Source organism: Equus caballus, chromosome X (genome assembly GCF_041296265.1).
Source record: "Equus caballus isolate H_3958 breed thoroughbred chromosome X, TB-T2T, whole genome shotgun sequence".
In the NCBI taxonomy this organism is placed as follows: domain Eukaryota; kingdom Metazoa; phylum Chordata; class Mammalia; order Perissodactyla; family Equidae; genus Equus; species Equus caballus.
This window is the reverse complement of record NC_091715.1, coordinates 9,172,568-9,192,257: the sequence shown is the minus strand read 5'-3', so window position 1 is coordinate 9,192,257 and position 19,690 is coordinate 9,172,568. Positions and strand designations below refer to the sequence as shown.

The window sequence follows — 19,690 nt, the reverse complement described above, 5'->3', positions numbered from 1 at the left end:
AAGTCAGGCATAACCCAAACAGCCTTACTGCAAAACATTTAGGTGACGACATTTTGAAAGCCTAGATATTTTGAATCTTTTCCAGGTCATATTGGAAGGAAAACAAAATAACATCGGTTTTGTTCCCAAATAGTTAACATTTTAAAAAGTGATAGTTAAGGAGTCTGTTACCAGATGTGAACCCACAATCTGAAAAATGACAGGAAGGTTAAGTTTGGGTTCATGGTGAAAATTAGTGTTGAAGAGAAGTAAAAATCAAGTGGAAATTACTGCTAAGACTGAATGCAAAGTGTCAAAGAGATGCAGGAAAAGGATGCTTCTAAAGGAAATCGTAAATTCACAGGAGGGCAAAACAGAGATGGGAGTCAAGAAAAGGCCTTGCTAAAACTTTCCGGAAACAATGAGGTTCTCATACCATTGGACGTGGATCTGGGCACATGGGGAAGGATGTGTTCAATTGACGCAATTGTTCTCATTGAGGTAGGAAGGGCGGACTGCGTGGTGTGTTCTTGTTGAAAGACAGAGAAAGTGAGAGAGAAGTAAGGGAGCAACAAAAAAAGCGGACAGCCGGAGAGGCACAGAAATAGAGAGATGACAGGCCTGTCGCTTTCACTCCCAGGCGTAGGACACTGGCCAGGACTGATGGCCCTGCTCGTGGAACCCAACTTGCCATCCAAAGCCCCTGGACTACTTCATGAACTGCCTTTTCCTCCCTTTTCAATGGAAGTCTCCTCTTAAGACACCCCAGAGTTCTGTGATATAGGCAGGAAACCATCAATAGGGTCTTGCCCCCCAGTTCTGTTTGGGACAGATTACCCCTGTTATCAGGCTGATGACTGCATCTAATTCACCCTTTCTTCTGCCCCTTTTTCAGGATGGGCTGTTGTCCTCAGAATCTTTGGTTATGGACTGGGGGCCAGGCATTCCAAGTCTATCCTTGCACGTTTCATTGCTACGGCCAACATGTCCGAGCTCCACCTTCTCCCTTTCATGGTCATCTCTTCCGGCTGCAGAGCACACTGACAGGTTCTGATTTGCTCTGTAGAAACCTTTTTTCCCACATCCTCACTTACTCTTAATCTACTTCTTCCACATGACGCTAGTGGGAGTGGAAGGGGGGCCTCCTTGCCTGTTCTCAGAGCACCCCCCTGGTTGACACTGTTTTCTTTTTGGACTCACTCTCTCGCTTCAGGTCCAGTGCCTTTTCTCTAAGGAAACATCAGCTACATTAACACCATCCAAATCCAATGACTCATCTATTCCTGGGACAAGAAGGTGGGGACAGGGGACCTGGATTATTTCCTGTCAACTTCTGTTTTGAGAGTAAAGTTTTGCCCTTTGAGGACAGTCTCAGATTGTTGTTTGAAATGGAATGGCCACGATGTTCTTAGGGGCCAGATTTTCTCAGTACGCACTGCTATAGTACAAAAAGACAGACTGACTATAACACTCAGCTTTTCCAAAAGAACAAGCACATACAGACCCAATTTAACAAGAGAACGGGAGTTGTAAACAAAGTTGGGAAAACTCTCCCTGCCTGTCTATACAAGAGTCATGTATTCTAAAAAGTTAGCAGGGAAAACCTCCCCACTCTCTATCTATGGTTCACGTATTCTGGAGCCAGAAGGGACCTTAGAGATTAATTAGCTTGCTTTCTCACGTATAGATGAAGGAATTGAGTCCAGAGAAGTAAGCAACTTGTCCCCAAATCACACAACTATTTAGGGAGGACCTCAGGCCTGAGTTGGGTAGGTTTTTTCTGCACCACACCTCGCCTTTGATGCTCTGCACACACTGAAATTTTGCCTGCTTTGTAAAGCAGCAGCGTTATCAGAAACGAGCTGTTCAAATCAAGGCCACGTGTCAACATCTGAGAGACTTACCGTCACATCTAGCACGTGGAGCTCCACCCTCACCAAGCTTTCGTCTTCAGTAAACATCTCGATCCTGTTGACATGGCTGAAGTCAGCTAAAAGAGCCACCAGATTGGTTTTGGTGTTTATGACGTGGCTTATGCCATACCGGGGCCCAACCAGGAGAGTCACCTCTGAGCGCTTTTCTGCCTGCTGAGAAAGAGATGTTGACAAAATGTAAAAATACTAGACCTCTGAAAAGCCACACAAAGTTGAACCTGAGAGTTTGTTTTTATAGGACTACATTTTCTTTAGAAAGTATTTCTGGGTTATATTGTACCAAATCGTCCAATTAGAAGAACCAGATATATGACCGCCTCGAGGCGCTGATAAATCATGAATAATGTAGACAGTAAATGTTATCATAGCACAGATATTCAGAATCATGAGAGGCTTTTAGAAATGAGGATTATTTTTCCTTTTTTAATGTGAAAGCAACTTCTGGCCCAATGATTTAAAAGAAGGCCATTGTTAGAATGCATCAATTCTCTGGGTTCTTCACTTTTCTTTTTCTAGGGCATTCTGCAGTGACGTTATCCAGCTTAACATTGCTTTTGATATTTTCAGGCTAGGGTGCAGTCGATTAGAAATGAGGCTGGAAAAGATTCACAGCTGACTTGCTTTTGTCATCAGAAGCAGCTCATTCCAGACAGCCTATGCAGTGACATTTTGCAGGCCTCTGTGGCTTCCAAGAAAAAGCAAGAAAAAGAAATTACCACTAAGGTCGCCTTGAACACACGACCCCCATACAGTCGAAGGTCACTGAGGAACTTGAGATAATGGACCTTGGCTTGCAGTGCAGAAAGCTGAGGAGAGAAAAGAAACCTCAGGTGTTAACTCCATTGGGTGTAATTCTGTTTCTGCTGGAGACCAGCTGAAAACAAGGGCAAACTAGAAGGATCCTTTTCCTGCTGACAGATGGGGTGTGACAAGGACTCTTCGGGAGGAATGGAAGTCAATTGCTCTCTATCTGGTTTCCTGATAAAGGGCTGCAACGAGATATCAAGATTAAAATCTTTTTATTTGGGAGGAAATGTATGGGGGGCTGATCAGTACGGATATGCTGGGCCAGGGCCCTCGACAAGTGAGAACAAGATCAGGAAATACTTCACTGAAACCTCCGCACATGGGGAGACTGCAAGAGGCGAGTGGTGCTTTCCAATTAGGGACAAAGGTGGGTTGCATACGAATTCTCCCAGAGCACAGGAGACTCACCTGCCTGCAGAGTTGGGGCGGGCTGTTTTGAACACACACCTGCAATTTATATAAAGCCTTTTAAACAGGCTCTACGCTCCCTTCTCAAGTTTCTTCCAGTCTCTGCAAGTTTTTAGGGGAAGTGAACTGTCTGACCTCCAGTCATTGTGGAAATGTTTGAACTTAAGTCCCTGTTTTATTGATTCAACTCCAAGAATCTACTGAGTTTCATGATGATTTACAAATGAAATTTTATCCAGATAAAATTTACCTTTATAAAGACTTAAAAATGTAGATTCTCACATCATAAAAAAAGTACTTGATTAAAAAAAGAAGTCCAGGTTTCATACTGAATGTGCCAGGAATGTTTGTTGGGGGCGAAATTTTCCATCAAGGTGTAGACCACCAAGTTGCAATGACTGTAAAATTCTGTTTTCAACTGCAGATGACTTGCCAACTCATTTGTTAACTATACCTAAATGCACTGCCCTTTAGGTAATTATTTTGCACTATTCGTCCATCCTACTGGTTCCAAAAACCCAAAGCACTTTGCAAATTCATTTGAGAGCAAACCACTCACTCTTGGCTAGAAAAAACTGTTTGCTAGGAAAGACCCTTGCTAGAAAAACTGACCTTTATAGGACAGTGATTGATGGACACATCTTGGAGCAGTTATCCAAATCATTACAAAACTAGTGAGCCAGGCTTGAAAAAAATCATATCAAGTCTATTAAAAGAAATTAGCTTTGGGCAAATCAGGACTGAAATTTTAAAAATCTTGATCCATGACGTCCTGCTGTATTTCTGTGAGCTGAACGCTTACAGAAACTGAGAAGTAAGTCAAGGGTGGCTGATCGTGTGGTGAACTTGATTATACATTTTAAAAGAGCCATGAGGTGAGGAGAGAATAGAAATAAGCATGTCTTAGCCAGTAAAAAGGACTTAAAATCTGATACTAAGACCAAAGAATTACCCAGGTAAACAGTGATTTGTATTGGAGTCACACAAGTTTCTACGGCCAACATCAATTGCAAAGTGTTCTTGGGTTGTTAGACTGCTTCCAATTTTATAGGTCCAGTATTTTAAGGCTCCCTTTTTTCTGGTTCCTGAAACCCTTTATTTTTACTACCTATAAACATAACTCTCTATTCTGACCAACAGTATATTTTAAAATGTCCTTTGTGTTTCTTCTACTTAAAAAAAAAAGATTTTAACACCAATGATGATGAATGACAATTTTATCTTTCTTCCCAAAGTAAGATTTAATTCAATGGTTGTCAGCTCAGGGTGACTTTGTTCCCCTGGGCACATGTGGCAATGTCTGGAGACATTTTTGTTTGTGACGATTGAGGGGGGTGGGGTGCTACCAGTATCTCGTGGGCAGAGACCAGGGATGCTGCTAAACATCACACAATGCACGGGACAGGCCCCTCCCAGAACAAAGCATGATCTGGTCCCAGATGTCAATATGCTGAGGGAGAGAACCCCCGGTTTAATTAATGTAGCATCCTGTCTGCAGGCACCCTTGCTGACTGCTGTGCATTTAAGCTGGTGTGAGTGATAAGCAAGAGTATGATGGAGATGTGAAATTATCTTGCAATTCTATCCTCTAATTACAAGGTCTCCAGAGCCATGCAAGGTTCTCCTGCATGCACATGTGAACACACATATACTCTCTACATGGAGTCTATAGCTTGCAAGAAATAAGTAGGTTTCCATAAGAATAGTTATTTCTCAATAGTCTTAGAAACATGTTAATAGTTAAAAAAAACACAAAGGTTATACAGTGTTACTGCTTCTGAAAATATGGTGCTAAGTATTTTATTCATGGGCTAATTTTAAACATTTTGAAAAACGCATGCAAGTCTCTCTCTTTAAAATCCATTTTCTATTAAGATGCAAATGTGATACCTTTTTACCCGGTGGTACCAAGTTTTGATTTGCTTTGACAAGGTGTGAAAGTGCTTTCTTTATGTTCTTCTCTTTCATGCTTTGCAGCACAGCAGAGGGAAGAAAAGTCTCTAATCCCCATTCTTTTCTGCAATAAAGAGCATATCTTTATTTCACATTCTTGTGATGATTAGTTCTCTAAGACAAAATGGCGCTCTGATGTTTGCTGGAACAAATGAGCTCTTGGAAAGGCAGGGAATGGAGACAAGTCCCCAATTAGGGCAGCAACTTTTAATTTACACTCAGGAAACATACTATTTGATCATTAATACATATGTTTGCATTTTAAAAGAAACATATTCCTCACCCTCCAGAGAGAATGCGAACAAGACATTGGGGGCCAGTGGAAATGGAGGACACACTTAACTCAACCCACCTCTGATCTTGTAGAATTCATTCACATATCTGAGTGTGTATTTCCAACATCCATTTCTCCCCATCCCTTTGGTTATTTCCACTGTCACTTCTTCTCGTCTGCCCACACCCTTTCTTCTCTTGATGCAACTCCTTCACGCCCTCAAACCATTCTTCTCTCCCATCTCCCTCATCAATGGTTATTTCTCTAGAAACACATAGTTCTCTTTTCTCCCAGCCAGATCACATCGATCTAACTCCCTCCGTCAACATTTCTTGCTAGGGGAGTGGGGAGTGCTGCTAATAAGGAGTCAGGGTGGGGTTCATGAAACTTAAGTATGTCCATACGGACAGGGAGGTGCAAACACCACTCATAGGTGTGGATATACAAGAAAACAAACAAACAAATGGGACTGGGTTAACATATTTCGGCAAGAGCGCACTTCCCCAGCAATGACTACAACCCTACCCTAAGAAGGTACCACATTTGGAATTCAAGGAATTCTATCCTGATTGGTCATGTGCCCAATCAGTGTCTTCTAAATTATGTGAAGACCTTTGAGAAGGTTCTGGTTATTTCTTCTGCTCCAGATCCAAACAAGGGTAAGAAGACAGCCTTCCCCCACTTGACCATTCAAGCTCTTCATCACCAGTTAGTTAGGATAGGGTTTTTCACGATCACTGTTTTCTTCCTCAACTTGTACTTATTATCTTTACCCATCATTTGGCACTCCTTATGAGCTACTGTGTCATTCTACTTGTATCATTATTTTAAATCATTATTTTTTCATATCTTTTTGTCTTGCCTTTATAATCAGATCACAGGTTCTTCGATGGTTAAGATTATACTTTATACTTAGTAGTACTTTCTACTGTCCTAGAGTCAATACCATGTAAAAGGCTCAATCAACATTTGTTGGGTGAATGAACGAATTAATGAGAACATTATTGTTAACTCTGCAAGATTCTTATTCAAGCTAGTTATCTCTGGAGGTTTTTGACTATACCATGTTCAACCTGGTAAATGTGGGCAGAGAGTAGGAACAAAAATGCATTTCAATTGTCTGAAAACCATCTCAAGTTGTGCAGGCCACGTTTCCACCGTTTCAAATGGGAGCCAGTTGCATCCGTCTCCAAGAACTTCCGAAAGGGGAGCAGATGCGGGTGTGAATGTATCCACCTGAATGCCAGGCCTCTCTGTGAGCCGAATCTGTCTCAGGCTCCAGTCACTGCATGTGCGGCGAGAGAGAGAGAGACAATGCACCTGCAAGAAGGAGTGGGCCCAGCCTGGAAGGCCTGAGGTTCTCAAGCTGCACACAAGTCTTTGTCCTTAGGCACCGACAGGAGAACTGAGAGTTAGGAGAATAGTGGCAGTGGAGTCGGCACGTTGGAGTGCTAATCCTCAGGAGCCAGCACAGGCTCACGAACCTGCTGAGAAAAAGCCATTTTGCCCCCTGGTGGGCAAAGCTGGTACTGTGGAATCAGAAGGGCTCTAGAGGCAGCCCATGGGAAGCTTCTCTGGACGGTGGGATTGCCGTTAGGTTGTACATCTCGTGGAGGTGTTGGGGGAGAGGACTCCAAGGCTTTTAGAGTTATGTGAGATGTGGCTTCAGCCCTGCCATGAAGTTTGAAACGGGAGTGTTCCTTTCTCTTAGCATTAGAGCTGCCAGGGTTAAGAAAGTGGTGGCTGCTTTAGGCTACTGAATCACCTGCCAATGGGAAGCATACAGACTAGGTGACAGAAGGTTCTCTTTGAAAGGATAACCCTTAAATAGACTCATCAGCTGAAGGCTACACGAACTTTTTTCTAAGAAGAGGGGTCTTCTCCGGCCAGAGAGGTAGTATAGTGATGCCGTAAACGTCGTACTCAGCCAGAGAAGGTATTCACACTTTCCAAACAACATTCAAGTCATGAAGCAAAGTTTGATTGTGTGGCATCCTTTCCCACTCTGTCACCGTCCTCTACTACGAATACCATCCTTGCTGATTGTGACTAAGAACATTACTTTTCATACTGCATTTTGATCATCTAAAGTAATCTGGAGTAATACAGACCGCTTTCTAAACACGATGCTTCAACTGGTCAGACAAACTACAGTGCAGTGCCCAGCCCCGCTGCCTGGGTTCAAATCCTGCCCCCTGCAGTTAACAGCCAGTGTGACTTGGGCAAGTGACCTCATCGTTCTGTGCCTTGATTTGCTCATCTGTAAAAAGGAGCTAAAATTCTACTGATCTCATAGGGATGTGTGAGAATTAAACAGATTAATGTCTGAAAAGCGCTGAGACCAAAGCTTGGCTTGGAACCAAGTTCATTTAGGAATTTAAAAATGTATGCTTCATTTTAAATATGACTCTCATTTTAACCACAATTCTCCAACGGTGGATTATGTAAGAAATGGATCTCTTCCACCAAAAGTGAACATGAAACATCTATTTTGCCTCTGGTTAACAAACGCTCTGCCACAAACAAGATCCATTTTGGAAATAGAGACACATCAAAAATACACTCGGGCATTAAGGAGGCAGTATCTTTGTCTGTGAAATGGCTCTGGGAGCCAACACTTACTCGATGTATTTGAGGGAGATTTTCTGCGTTTGCTTGGTGGTCACTGTTGCGATGTACATTTGCAGCGCCGCCAGCCGCAGGGCTATGTCGTATTTCAGCTCTGGCCCAAATCGCTCCTGAACGACATCGTTACAACTCTGCGAAGAGACCAACAGAGGGCGCAGCTTGTTAAAGAATGGGCTGCAAGGGGCGGGGTGGGGGGGGGGGTTTGCCTTAGAGGAACAGGTGACACGCATTTCCCCAGCGTTCCACCCTCACTTCCCAGGCAAGGAGGCTAAATGTGGAAACATTCCCACCACGCTGCTTGGAACGGCGTCAGTATTTAACTGCACGCACAAACACAGACCACACAAAACATTTACCATTCATCGACAAGTGAGCTGCTACTTAAATATTTAGCTTTTTGTAAAAATAATTAGGAATTTAGGTATGAAATTTCCAAACACAGGTGCCAGAACTGAACATGTGAAACACTGATAGCTTGATGCAGCTTCTGTAGCTGGGCTGCCAGGGTTGGAATCCTGTTCTTCCACTTCATAAGGGTGTGACAAGCAACTTCCTTAATTGTTTTGTGCCTCAGTTTCCTCTTCTGTAAATTGGGGATAATACTGCTCCCTATCCACAGGGTTTTGGTGAGGATTAAATGAGTTAACCATGTAAAGCCCTTAGAACTCTACCTGGTAAATTTAAGTGCTCATACATGTTAACAGCTGTCATCATCAACGTCATTATCTTCCTCTTCATTATCATCCAGAGCAGCTTCGGGGAGGGAGAATTAGCAAGGCGACGGGTATCAGCAGCTCTGGACTTATACCCACCTGCTTTGGAGTCCTGGCTTTGCCGATGGCTACCCATGTACATAACCTTCGACCAGTTTACTTTCACTCTTGCAGCCTCAGTTTACTCATCTGTGAAATGGGGATTTGTTCATCCGTAAAAGGGAGGCACCTATCTCATGGGTTTGAGGTGAGCCTCAAGTTGAAGAGTGGCGGAGAGTGTGCTGGGACATGTAAATCCCATATGCCCCCAAGCAAGGGGTTCAGGGGAGAATTTTCACTCATTAGGAGCAAAGCACTGAGCTAGACGTTGATGAGAAGCACAGCATTGCTTACGCATCTTCTGCGTGCGTGTTTACCTACTTTTGTTCTGGGAAATTAGGCTCTTGGGCTAGAAAATATGATATTTAGCCTCTTTTTCCCCTTTATTCTTCATCTTGTCCCAAGAAGACTTCAAATGGAAAATGGTATCAAGATTTGTTTGCCTCCCTTCCAAGAGGAGAACATTGATGATCACTTCATATATCGCTTCTGCTCAATGGGAACATGCACCTCAGTCTGGTTTCTGCACACAATATCTACTCTTCGGATACTTACCCACGCCGTTCTGGCGCCCTGCCATGCACACGCCGCACGAGCCGCGTGCACGTCCCAGTTCATCCCTTCACTGCTCAGAGTGAAGTCACAGTCTCTCCCCCTCCATCCTTAATGTGGTCTTGCACCTTTGCTTCTCCTTCAGTGACACCTCTCGGGACTGCACAGCACGCCTTGTTGGAAGTGAGTCTGACTTGAGGCGGGAGATAGGGTGATGTGAGTGAAGGCAGCCTCTGAGAGCAATTCCCGGCTGCCATTTTGTCTTGCTAGTCTTGGGATTCCCAGTTATTTCCAAGAGCCCAGGGTTGTCCATAATGAGGTTGACAGCCTAGACAGGGTTATTTTATAGAGCCTCATGAAAGATGAGGGTGAGGAAGCCACTTGGCACAGTGCCAGTCCATAACAGGCACCTGAAGAATTAGTTTTTTGACAAATCGTTTTGATAAACTGCTTTCTTCTCTGACTGCTATTGTATCACAGATTTGAAACAGGATTTTAGCATAGAATTTAGAGACAAAAGCTCCAGGTTTGATCCTCGGGTCTGTCAACTGCTAATTGAATGACCTTGGACATGGCATTTCATCTCTCGAGTCTCCGTTTTCTTATCTGAAAAATGGGTTAACAACAGCCAACTCTCAAGGTTGTTAGCATAACTGAGGAGGTTTGATAAAATGGAATGTGCTTTATAAAGGTGAGTCATCAGTACAACTGCCCAGAGTTGGGACTGGGACTGTTTCTCCCATGCCTGTCATAGCCAGTATTTAACCAGACTTCCGGGTGAATTTTTTGTCAAGGTCATTAGTCACTTAATTACATTACATAATTAGTTCAGACTGGTCCTGGAGAATTAGTGTGACGTCTGACTTACGTATATACATATTTTTGGTACTAATCATGCTTTTATTACATGAGAGTACATTACACAAGCAAATGGTGGTTATTGTGTTGCTAAATAGAGGTCCCGACAGACTCCAAGCCTAAAAAAGTTTATTTATAAAGAACATGTTAGATATTAAAAAGGAAATCGATACTGCTAAAGTGTTTGAAAACATTTTGTAGCCTCTTAAGTACTTGCCAATTGGTGTAATGAGCTTTTTCTTAATAGATAGTGGACAGGTAAATTTCAGCATAGCTCATTATAATTATGAATTAGAACAGTCTGGATTATTAAAGTTTACTGGTATTATAGATGGTAAAATCTGTAAAATACCTCATGGTCCATTAATGACCAGGAGATTAATCGATATTATCATTATTGAAACCTCTGTTTTCATCCCTATGGTTCATCTAGTCAATAGCTACTGTCCTCCTTAGGAGTCCACTGAGTTGAATTGATTTTTGTCTTTGTAATGTCATATATGTTGCTTCTGCTTACTCTTTTGTTCTCTAGGCTAATTTTATTGCATCTTTTTAGTACCTTAAAATCAACATGGGCACGCAGCACCATTAGCAGATACACTGACTTATGTTAGACAGATACGTTATTTTAGATGTACCACACATTCTGTGATACAAGGCATTTTGAAGCAGAGGGTCTGAGGTCAAGAAATTCTCATTTCCTATCCTCAGTGGAAGATCTACAAGATGATGGTAGCTTTATTTTGGTCTCTATCACTCACCATCCATGGCTTTCCACCTCCCCCCCTGACTACTCCCTGAAGGGGTGGCTAATCCACCACTCATGCGACACCCAAGATGGAAAAGCAGGAATGGCGTCAGTCTTCTGCTGGGCCCCGGGCAAGATCCCAGGAGAGGTTTTCCTGTTCTCAGGCCAGTGCCACAGGTATAAACGCTATGTCTTGTGAATAAGAAAGAGCTCCACACACTGCCTTAGATTTGAGCAAACACACCTTATGCAGAACTGTGCTTAGCAGTACTCCTGGTCTACTTAAGAGGTCTCCCCTCCCCAAGGCAAACACCACCACGCTCTTCTCTTATAAAAATGCAATGAGCTTGTGATGTTTAAAAGAGAAGCAGAGTAAATGGTTTTAAAGCATCATCTTGTTAATGGGGTGAGTATATAATTATAGAGAAGGACAACTGAATGCATCTCACTGTCTACAGCCACACACTGACTGGCACCTGTAACTATTTATTTGCAACTAACAAGCTAAAAATCATAGCACGTGATCTGAGCTGCAGTGGCAAAGCCGTGGGTCAGTGCTCAGCAGGAATACGGGGAAGACGCAGTAACAGATCAGCTGAGAATCAGGCTGTTTGTTTCATGCAGTCACATCTGGGTTGCCTGGCCTTTTGTAGAACAGGGGCATTTGTTGAGGGGGTCCAGGTGACCAAAGTTTAACATTTAAAAAACCCAAGTCATGACAATTTCACTGTTTTGGGTAGAAAATGTGTAAAGTGCACGGCACATTTCTTTACACGACAAACAGGGTATACCGAACAGGACTTGCCTTTTCCTGATGACTCAGGGTTATCCTCAAGAACATTAATCATCCTACTGAGCTGTAAATACCACAGTCTCTTCCAAAGACCACTGATGGGGAATGTTTAACCAGCCTTTCCCTGAGTGCCTCCATCTGCTGGAATGTTCTAGTACATTCCGATTCTTTCTTCTCTGACTTCATTTCTTTTTTTTTTTTTTAAGATTTTATTTTTCCTTTTTCTCCCCAAAGCCCCCCGGTACATAGTTGTGTATTTTTAGTTGTGGGTCCTTCTAGTTGTGGCATGTGGGACGCTGCCTCAGCATGGCTTGAGGAGCCATGCCATGTCTGCTCCCACGATTCGAACTGGTGAAACCCTGGGCCGACAAAGCAGAGCACGAGAACTTAACTACTCTGCCACAGGGCTGGCCCCTGACTTCATTTCTGTTCTCCAGGGCTTATTACCATTTTAATTTATGTCACTATTCCTAACCTCTGCCATTTATCTTGTCTATGTCTCTCTGCCATCTTCTACTTACTTTCTTTTCCCAATCAACTTTTTAAAGATTACAAAAGCTTTAAATATACAAGAAAATACTGAGAATAGTAAAACAAATACCAGTGTACCAACTACCCATAGTTAACAAATATTTCTTTTATTTTCTTTTTGCAGCTTCGTTGCTTTTTATTTCTTATGTAGGGCTCCAGCAATCTTTGCCCTATACAGGTATCCCCAGCCAAAGAGAGCATGTCGGTTGTTTTTCTCGTCTTTTCTTCCTTTTTTGTGGAGGAAGGTTACATTAGGTTTACAACCTCTTCGAGTAGCTTAATGCTGGATGCTTAAGCATGAGGTAAGTGGCTTCTTACTGTTTAATGTGATTATATTAGGCATTTAAGTGAGAAGAATAGGAAGCAGTGATAGAGAAATATAGGAACATCTCCTAAATATCAAATGGGGAAATTCCCTTTGGGACAAACTAGCAAAGATTCTCATTTCTTGAAGCCTTTTTTTTTTTTTTCTGACAATTGTATCCCAGAATCAAAGGATACTGCAAAGAATACTACCTTCTTAAAGTTTTATTGCCTTAAAATCAATAATTCCAGTATAAAGTATATCATGATATTTCAGAACAATCTAAGCACCAAATAAATGAATGAGTTAATAAGTGAATAAAGGAGAAGGGAAACTCTATCTTACAGTAGAATGCCAATAAATGAAGAAGAAATAATGGCATTAGAAAAATCACCATTTTTAACCAGTGCAATAATAGATTCAGGCAAGAATCATCAATAAATACTAAAACTAGTGGGTAGAAGGATAATAAGAGAGTTGCAAAATGACTCTCCACAAATTACTTCTTAATTACAAAAGGAAAAGTGATAACTTCTGGATGGATACATTTGGAGAATATTGCCTTAAGCAAGAGTCAAAGTCAAACTTGCCATTGAGCGGACAAACTGACATCATGGGCCTCCTGATGTGACGCACTAAGGAGGACACAAAATCACTCATGTTGGTGTTCTGCCCAAAATGCACACCTTCAATGTAATCATGAGAAAACATCAGAGAAACCCAATTTGAGAGAATTTTACAAGATAACTGATCAGTACTCCTCAAACTTGTCAAGTCCTTGAAAGTCAAAGAAAGTCTGAAGAATGTTCCAGTTTTAAGGAAACTAAAGTGACATGACAACTACTTGCAAAATGGGATCCTGGAGTGGATCTTGTTTTCTAGGGGAAAAAAATGATATAAAGGACATATTTGTGACAATAGGCAAAATCTGGATATGTACTGTAGATCAGATAATAGAAATGTATCACTGTTAAATTTCTTGATTTTGTTAACTACACAGTGATTATATAAGAAAATGTCTTTGGTACTAGAAAATACACACCGAAGTACTTAGTAGTAAATGAGCGTGATTTTGGTAACTGATAATCATAAAGTTAGAAAAAAAATTGTGTGTGGCGGGGAACGGGGGATCATGTGCACGCCAAAGATAAAGTAAATGTGGTAAAATGTTAACAATTGGTGAATCTCGATGAAGGATACCAAAGAGTTCTTTTACTACTCAAAACTTTTTCCTAAGTATGAAATTATTTCAAAATCAAAAGTAAAAATTAAGAAAGCACCATGGAATCATTTTATAATGCATTGAGCTTGGGGTGGGGGACAAAAAGAAATAAAATCCCAAACTTCTTTCAGAAGTTAGGGAAAAACCCCACAGTTAATTTACCCCCCAATGTTAATATAAAACATGCCCAAATTCTCACATACCTGAACATAGAGATACTCGAAAGCAACTGGATCTCTCCTTAAAAGGTCAATTGGATCCTTTGGGACAAAGCTAATTCGGAAAAGACACCTCATCTTATGGGAGCTGGGCCGCTGTGTCACCTAGAAGAGCAGACCAATCACAAGAATCCTTCAGTGCTGACTGAGGAATGGCTGAGGGACACAGAAGCACAGGCAAGTTTGGACACCGAGGAAGGAAATGGCTGAAATTCTTTTAGTATTTGTCATAGATACTCATTCCCTGAAAACTGTACATACCTGTGACTTAGGTCGGGTTCCCCAGAAGCAGACCCTATGATGAGGGACTTACCAAGTTAGTGCTCCCGGGAGAGGCCAGTAAGGGAGTGAGGAAAGCAGGTCAGGCAGGAGAGGAAGCCTAGGAGGGCCCAGTATCCAGCAGGGCATAGCTTCTGCCTGACCTGTGGGGGACTCTGTAGGGTAACTTACACCACAGAGCCGCTGGGACCTGGGCCAAAGAGCACTGAGAACTCATTGATTCCGGGCTGTCCCAGGGGGATGTGAATTTCCAGGTGTGGAATGGGCGCCAGTAGTCTGAGGGCAGGTCTCTGAAGACCTGCAGGTGCTGGCTGTTGTAAGTGATAGCACTCCAAATCTAGGGCGGGGGTGCAAGGGTGGGAGGGTACAGAAGGGGATCCAGAGGGAGAGCACAGAGATTGTTCACTACAGTTTATTACTGCATAATACTGCTGTGGGTTCTTTCTAAACTAGACTCCAGACTGACTGTAACAGTGAAAGCATAACTGGGTCAACCTAGGATGACATCGCATTGGAAAGTGGGAAGGCAGATGTTTTGGCCCATGCACTAAATCTGGAGTCCACAAGTTTCCAAACTACCCCAAACTTATGATATCATGATATTGTTGAAATTGTTCAAAGGAGCTTAGAATATACCACAGGTTCTTTAGAGTCAAGGACCATGGATCATTTTGACTTGTTTTCCCCTCTTCCAGCAAAGTATGTGCCAACTACTAGGTGTTAATTTTTTAATTCCTTTGGCAACCAAAGGGAATCAATCAATGAATAGTAGGCGCTTAATACACAGCTGAATGCATGGGAAGACACTGGACTCCAAGAAAGAAGGTAAAAGCTCTTCAATTTCCCTTAAAGAGGTCAGCACAATTTCCCTTAAAGAGGAAATGAAAACCACACAGCCTGAGCCAACACAGCTGTTCTACTTGTAGTTTTGTGCACTTGGATGTATTTTTTTATGCACTTGTATGTAGTTTCATGTACCTGTAACTACTTTTACGCAGGGGACAAACCTGGAAAAATAAAAAGGTTCATGAACTACGATTTACAAATTCAAAATAAAAATAGCAATAGCTTTTTGAGTCCTATGGCATGTATGTGTATGTATTTATATACGTATTCTTACAGTTTACATTGCTAACTTTCTTGAGCAGAAGAATTTCAATGGGAAAACACAGCCGACTTTTAAAGGTATACTGGACATCCTGGAATGCCCAAGTAGGAACGCTGAACCAGCTTTCTGGCTGTGGGCAGGATGGCAAACCTGAGTGGACTCATGAGGCCATGGGCTATGGGCTGCCAATCACTGGCTGATGGTAAAGTGAACCAGGAAGAAGGAAACACGGGAACCTAGGAGACCTGTGGTGCTGGTCAGGGCTGCCATGTCTCACCGTGACATCACAGAGGATTTTGTTGGAAGATCTGTGCTGATGTTAGAAAGTCAGGTATCATCATATCTCCAGCTCCTTTAATTACTGGTTTGGAATCTATCTTCCCTGAATTTCCTATAAGCGACCTTGGGTCTATTTTTATCATCAGTAGTTTACACTAGTTTTGGGAAATAAATTAATGAAATGCAAAACAGTGCTTTAGACTCATTATAAATGACAGTCTATAAAAATAACAGTCTCTAAAACAAACAAGAAGGGGCTGGCTCCGTGGCCGAGTGGTTAGGTTCACGCGCTCTGCTTCAGCTGCACAGGGTTTCGCTGGTTCGTATCCTGGGCGTGGACATAGGCCTTTCATCAGGCCATACTGAGGCAGCGTCCGACACAGCAGAGCCAGAAGAACCAACAACTAGAAGATATAACTATGTACTGGGGGGCTTTGGGGAGAAGGAAAAAAAAAGAGTTTTTCATATGCATTGATTTCAAAGGCATATAGCTGGTTTGTTTCAAGATACTTCAATCAATCAATTTTCTTTTCTAGAGATAATACTTGAGTTTTAGCACTTTGCTTTTCATTCTGATTAAAAACAAAACAAAGCCTCTTCTAGAAAGATAAGGGTAGAATCATTTTTAGAGCCTTTTTGTTTCCTTGCAACATTTTAAAAGGAATTTAAAAATTGGAAATCAATCTGGAATGGGAAGTTATGGTTAGCCGGCACCAGAAGAGACTTTGCAAGAATCTTTGTCCAGCGAAATCAGCATGAAGCTTTCCCAGAAAGGCTCTGCGGTAGAGAGAAGTTCAGAGGGGAAGTGTAACTAGAAATCTCAATAAATTGTGGGAGGTTTCCTTAGACTCACAGTAATTGGCTGTGCGCCATATCCCCTTGGCATTTACTGATAAAGCTGAAGGCTATTTACTGCAAACACCCGTGACCATCACCAGCACAAGGCGGACCTGCATAGCCAGGGAGCAACTGTTCTTGGGAGTAGCCCGTCACCAATAACGGGCAGCATGTTAGCGGACAAATGCCAGAGCCCCCTCCCCCTTCGGGTGGGAGAGTTCTGAGGTGTGTCCTTCACTGGCTCCCAGTGTTCCCCAGTATGATTGAGCTCTACCTGCCCACAGTGGAAACTGGCTTTGCTAACACACTCTTTACCAGCATTCCAATTTTTCCCATCTTCCTCCCATTCCTCTCCCAGTATTTCCTGATACCTTCTCCAAAATAAACCACTTGCATCCAAATCGTTGTCTTAAGTTCAGCTTCTGGAGGAACTCAGAGCCAAACACTAACTTTTCACATGTGGGATTCTGTATATCACAGGTTGTTCCCCTATAACGAAGCATGAAATAAAGTCATCTGTTTCCAAGAGTGTTTTGGCACAGGTTAAAATAACAAACATTAGAAGTGATTTAAAATATCTATAGGTAGCTTTAAACCTGATAAAAATAATAGGTCAAGTTTAGATAGAGGAATATAAATGAACACAAATGATAACTTTGTAACTAATTCATTCATCGAGTTTTACTGAATCTAGAGAATCAGGGCTCTCTGTGGGACAGAGACGGTGGGACACCAGCTTTTAATTATGCAACAACCAAGAAGCACATTAGCGTGACATCACTTTCTGCTACTTCATCATTCTGGGGATGTTTCGACTCCCTGCTTCTCCACCTAGTCTCCCCTCATGCCACCCTCCCTCAAGTTCCCTCATCATCGAACTCTCCTAAATAAGAGGAATTTGTTGAAATCTCTTATACATCCAACAAAGACTCTGCTTGTGCGGAATCACGGGAAAAGTCAGGGAGCCTCATTGAATTCAGCAGCCAAGCAGCCTGCCCGTCTCCCCAGAGAACAGATGGGGGTGGCATCTTGGTAAGCAGGAACTGGGACACAGTGCTGGATCACAGACTTACAGTGGGCAGCACTGGGGCAGGGATTTCAGGTTTCCAAAAATAGATTCAAGCGTGCACCCGGAACTTAAAACCACTAACTATGGTTTCAGCTTAATTTATATAATCTCAGAAACCACTTCTTTTTCATAGTTTCCAGAGATCAATGACTAAAACAGGTGCACAAGTCATTCCTATAACATAAAGTATAATTCTACAGAGCCATATTCCCAGGGAGTAGCTGCCGAGTCTTTGGATGACAAATCTGTTTGGGGGACCAACTGGCAGTCTATGAAAAATTGACAAAAGGGAAGCATCACCTTGAGGTGTAAAATCCATTATGAATGCCAGCGTTTCCTCTAGTGGGGATACCCAGGGCTGCAGTTAATACATTTAAAGAATTCGAAGACGGGGGAATTCTGGGGCTGGGCAGCCTCTGCTCCCAGAGCAGCATACCTGAGGGGTAATTTCACACACCTGAGTTAGAGTCTCCTGTTCATGAAGCAAGAGCAGCTTGGTTCCCGCCCCTTCCGTCCTCTGCTCCAGCATGAGGGAGAAGTGTTCGATGCCTTTGATGGAGAGCTTCTCTTGAAGAGTTAAGATGACATCCTGAGAGAGGAAATACGGACAAGATGCAATCAAAATTGAGGTAGCCCTCCTCATGGAGTTTACCGTGACCACAAAATATTGCACACATAGGCTTCAGATCTTTAAATTTTATATCTTGGTTGATTCTGAAGCTTGATGCTCGAAGATCCTAAAAGATACAGAAATGAGGCCTTCCTTCTCTTAGCCTTTTCCTGGCCTCCCCACCACCCAAATCTTTATGGCGTTCAGAAACAGACAGGCAACAAGGTGAACAGCTGGAGGAGGCGCTTACCTATCCCGGAGGGTCTTAGAAAGCTTTTTGATAGATTGTGCGGTGTAATCAGTTCAGTTCCCCTTTCTTCTAAATGGGTGGGACTTAAACAGCCTCTGAAAGTGCTCTCCCCCAGGGATTAGCAAAGTACCGCCTGCATGCCAAACCCAGCCACCGCCTGTTTTGGGAACTAAAGTTTTATTGGGACACAGTCACGCTCATCTCTTTAGGTATTGTCTGTGGCTGCTCTCACGCTCTGCATTGGCCGACTTGAGCAGTTGCAACAGAGACTGCGGGGCCTGTGAAACCTAAAGTCTTTGCTCTCCGGCTCTTGACAGAAAAAAGGTTGCCGACCCCTCGCCTACCTTTCTGTAAGAGCATGTGGTAGTGGAAAGGAATGTGGGCTCTAGAAACAGTCTGGTTTGTACTCCCGTCTCTACTTCATATTAGCTGTGCACCTTAGGGCAAGTTATTCAGCCTCTAAGTATCTTAGCGTCCTTATCTGTAAACTGCGGATGCAATCCCTGCCTCAGAACAGATATAAGGACTAAACGAGCTCACAGAGAGAAAGCACTTATGACAGCACTGCCAGGCACCGAGATAGGGCGCTCTAACAATGTACAGAGAGGAGCTTTTATTTGAAATCTCTGGGGAAGGTAGAGTGAGTCAGCAATCCTTTACAGGATTAAACATTTATGATCGGAAAGGTGTTCCATACCCAAGCACACGTTTGTTGCAACGCCAAACTAATGTCTTTAACCACTTTTTTCATGTATTTGAAAACTCGTCAATGATCTCTCTTCAAGTTAATTTATACTCAGATGCTGAAAATCCCACAGAGCAATGGTTTTCAACCTGGGGCAATTTCGCCCCACAGCGACATTTGGCAATTACTGGAGATATTTTTGGTTGTCACAATGGGGTTGGGGATGCTATTGGCATGGAGGGGAGCTGCTAAGCATCTTCCGATGCACAGGACTGCCCCCACAGCAAAGAATGATCTAGTCCAACGTATCAACAATGCCAAGATACGAAAGCCTGCCAGACAATTTTTTTTACTGCTCTTTCTGAGATTTTGATTCTTCTCTGTGGACCTTTTTCAATTTCTTCAGGCCCCTTCAAAACAAAGATCTGCACACCCACCCACTACCAAAAAACTCATTCAACAGAAATGCCTCGACTACGTTGAATTTCATAAAAAGATTCTCTGTTTCATAATATTTGCTCAAGGCCCAGAAAAGGGAAAACAAAACCAGCC

The 19,690-nt window shown here is 42.7% G+C and overlaps 1 protein-coding gene across 10 annotated transcripts in view; it reads right to left on the bottom strand.

Annotated features, from left to right (window-relative positions):
• Positions 1-19,690, bottom strand: part of FRMPD4 (FERM and PDZ domain containing 4) — a 798,322-nt gene that overhangs the window by 11,213 nt on the left and 767,419 nt on the right. For 9 of the 10 annotated variants that reach the window (XM_070257124.1, XM_070257121.1, XM_070257123.1 and 6 more), the window contains 6 exons: positions 18,051-18,182; positions 14,007-14,126; positions 7,978-8,114; positions 5,019-5,145; positions 2,630-2,719; positions 1,884-2,066 (listed from right to left, as the gene is read on the bottom strand). In XM_070257124.1, coding sequence (XP_070113225.1) covers positions 1,884-2,066; positions 2,630-2,719; positions 5,019-5,145; positions 7,978-8,114; positions 14,007-14,126; positions 18,051-18,182 — 789 coding nt within the window. Of the gene's footprint in view, positions 1-1,883; positions 2,067-2,629; positions 2,720-5,018; positions 5,146-7,977; positions 8,115-14,006; positions 14,127-18,050; positions 18,183-18,453; positions 18,561-19,690 lie in introns of those variants that run through there. The other variant, XM_023633850.2, reaches the window with a different exon arrangement.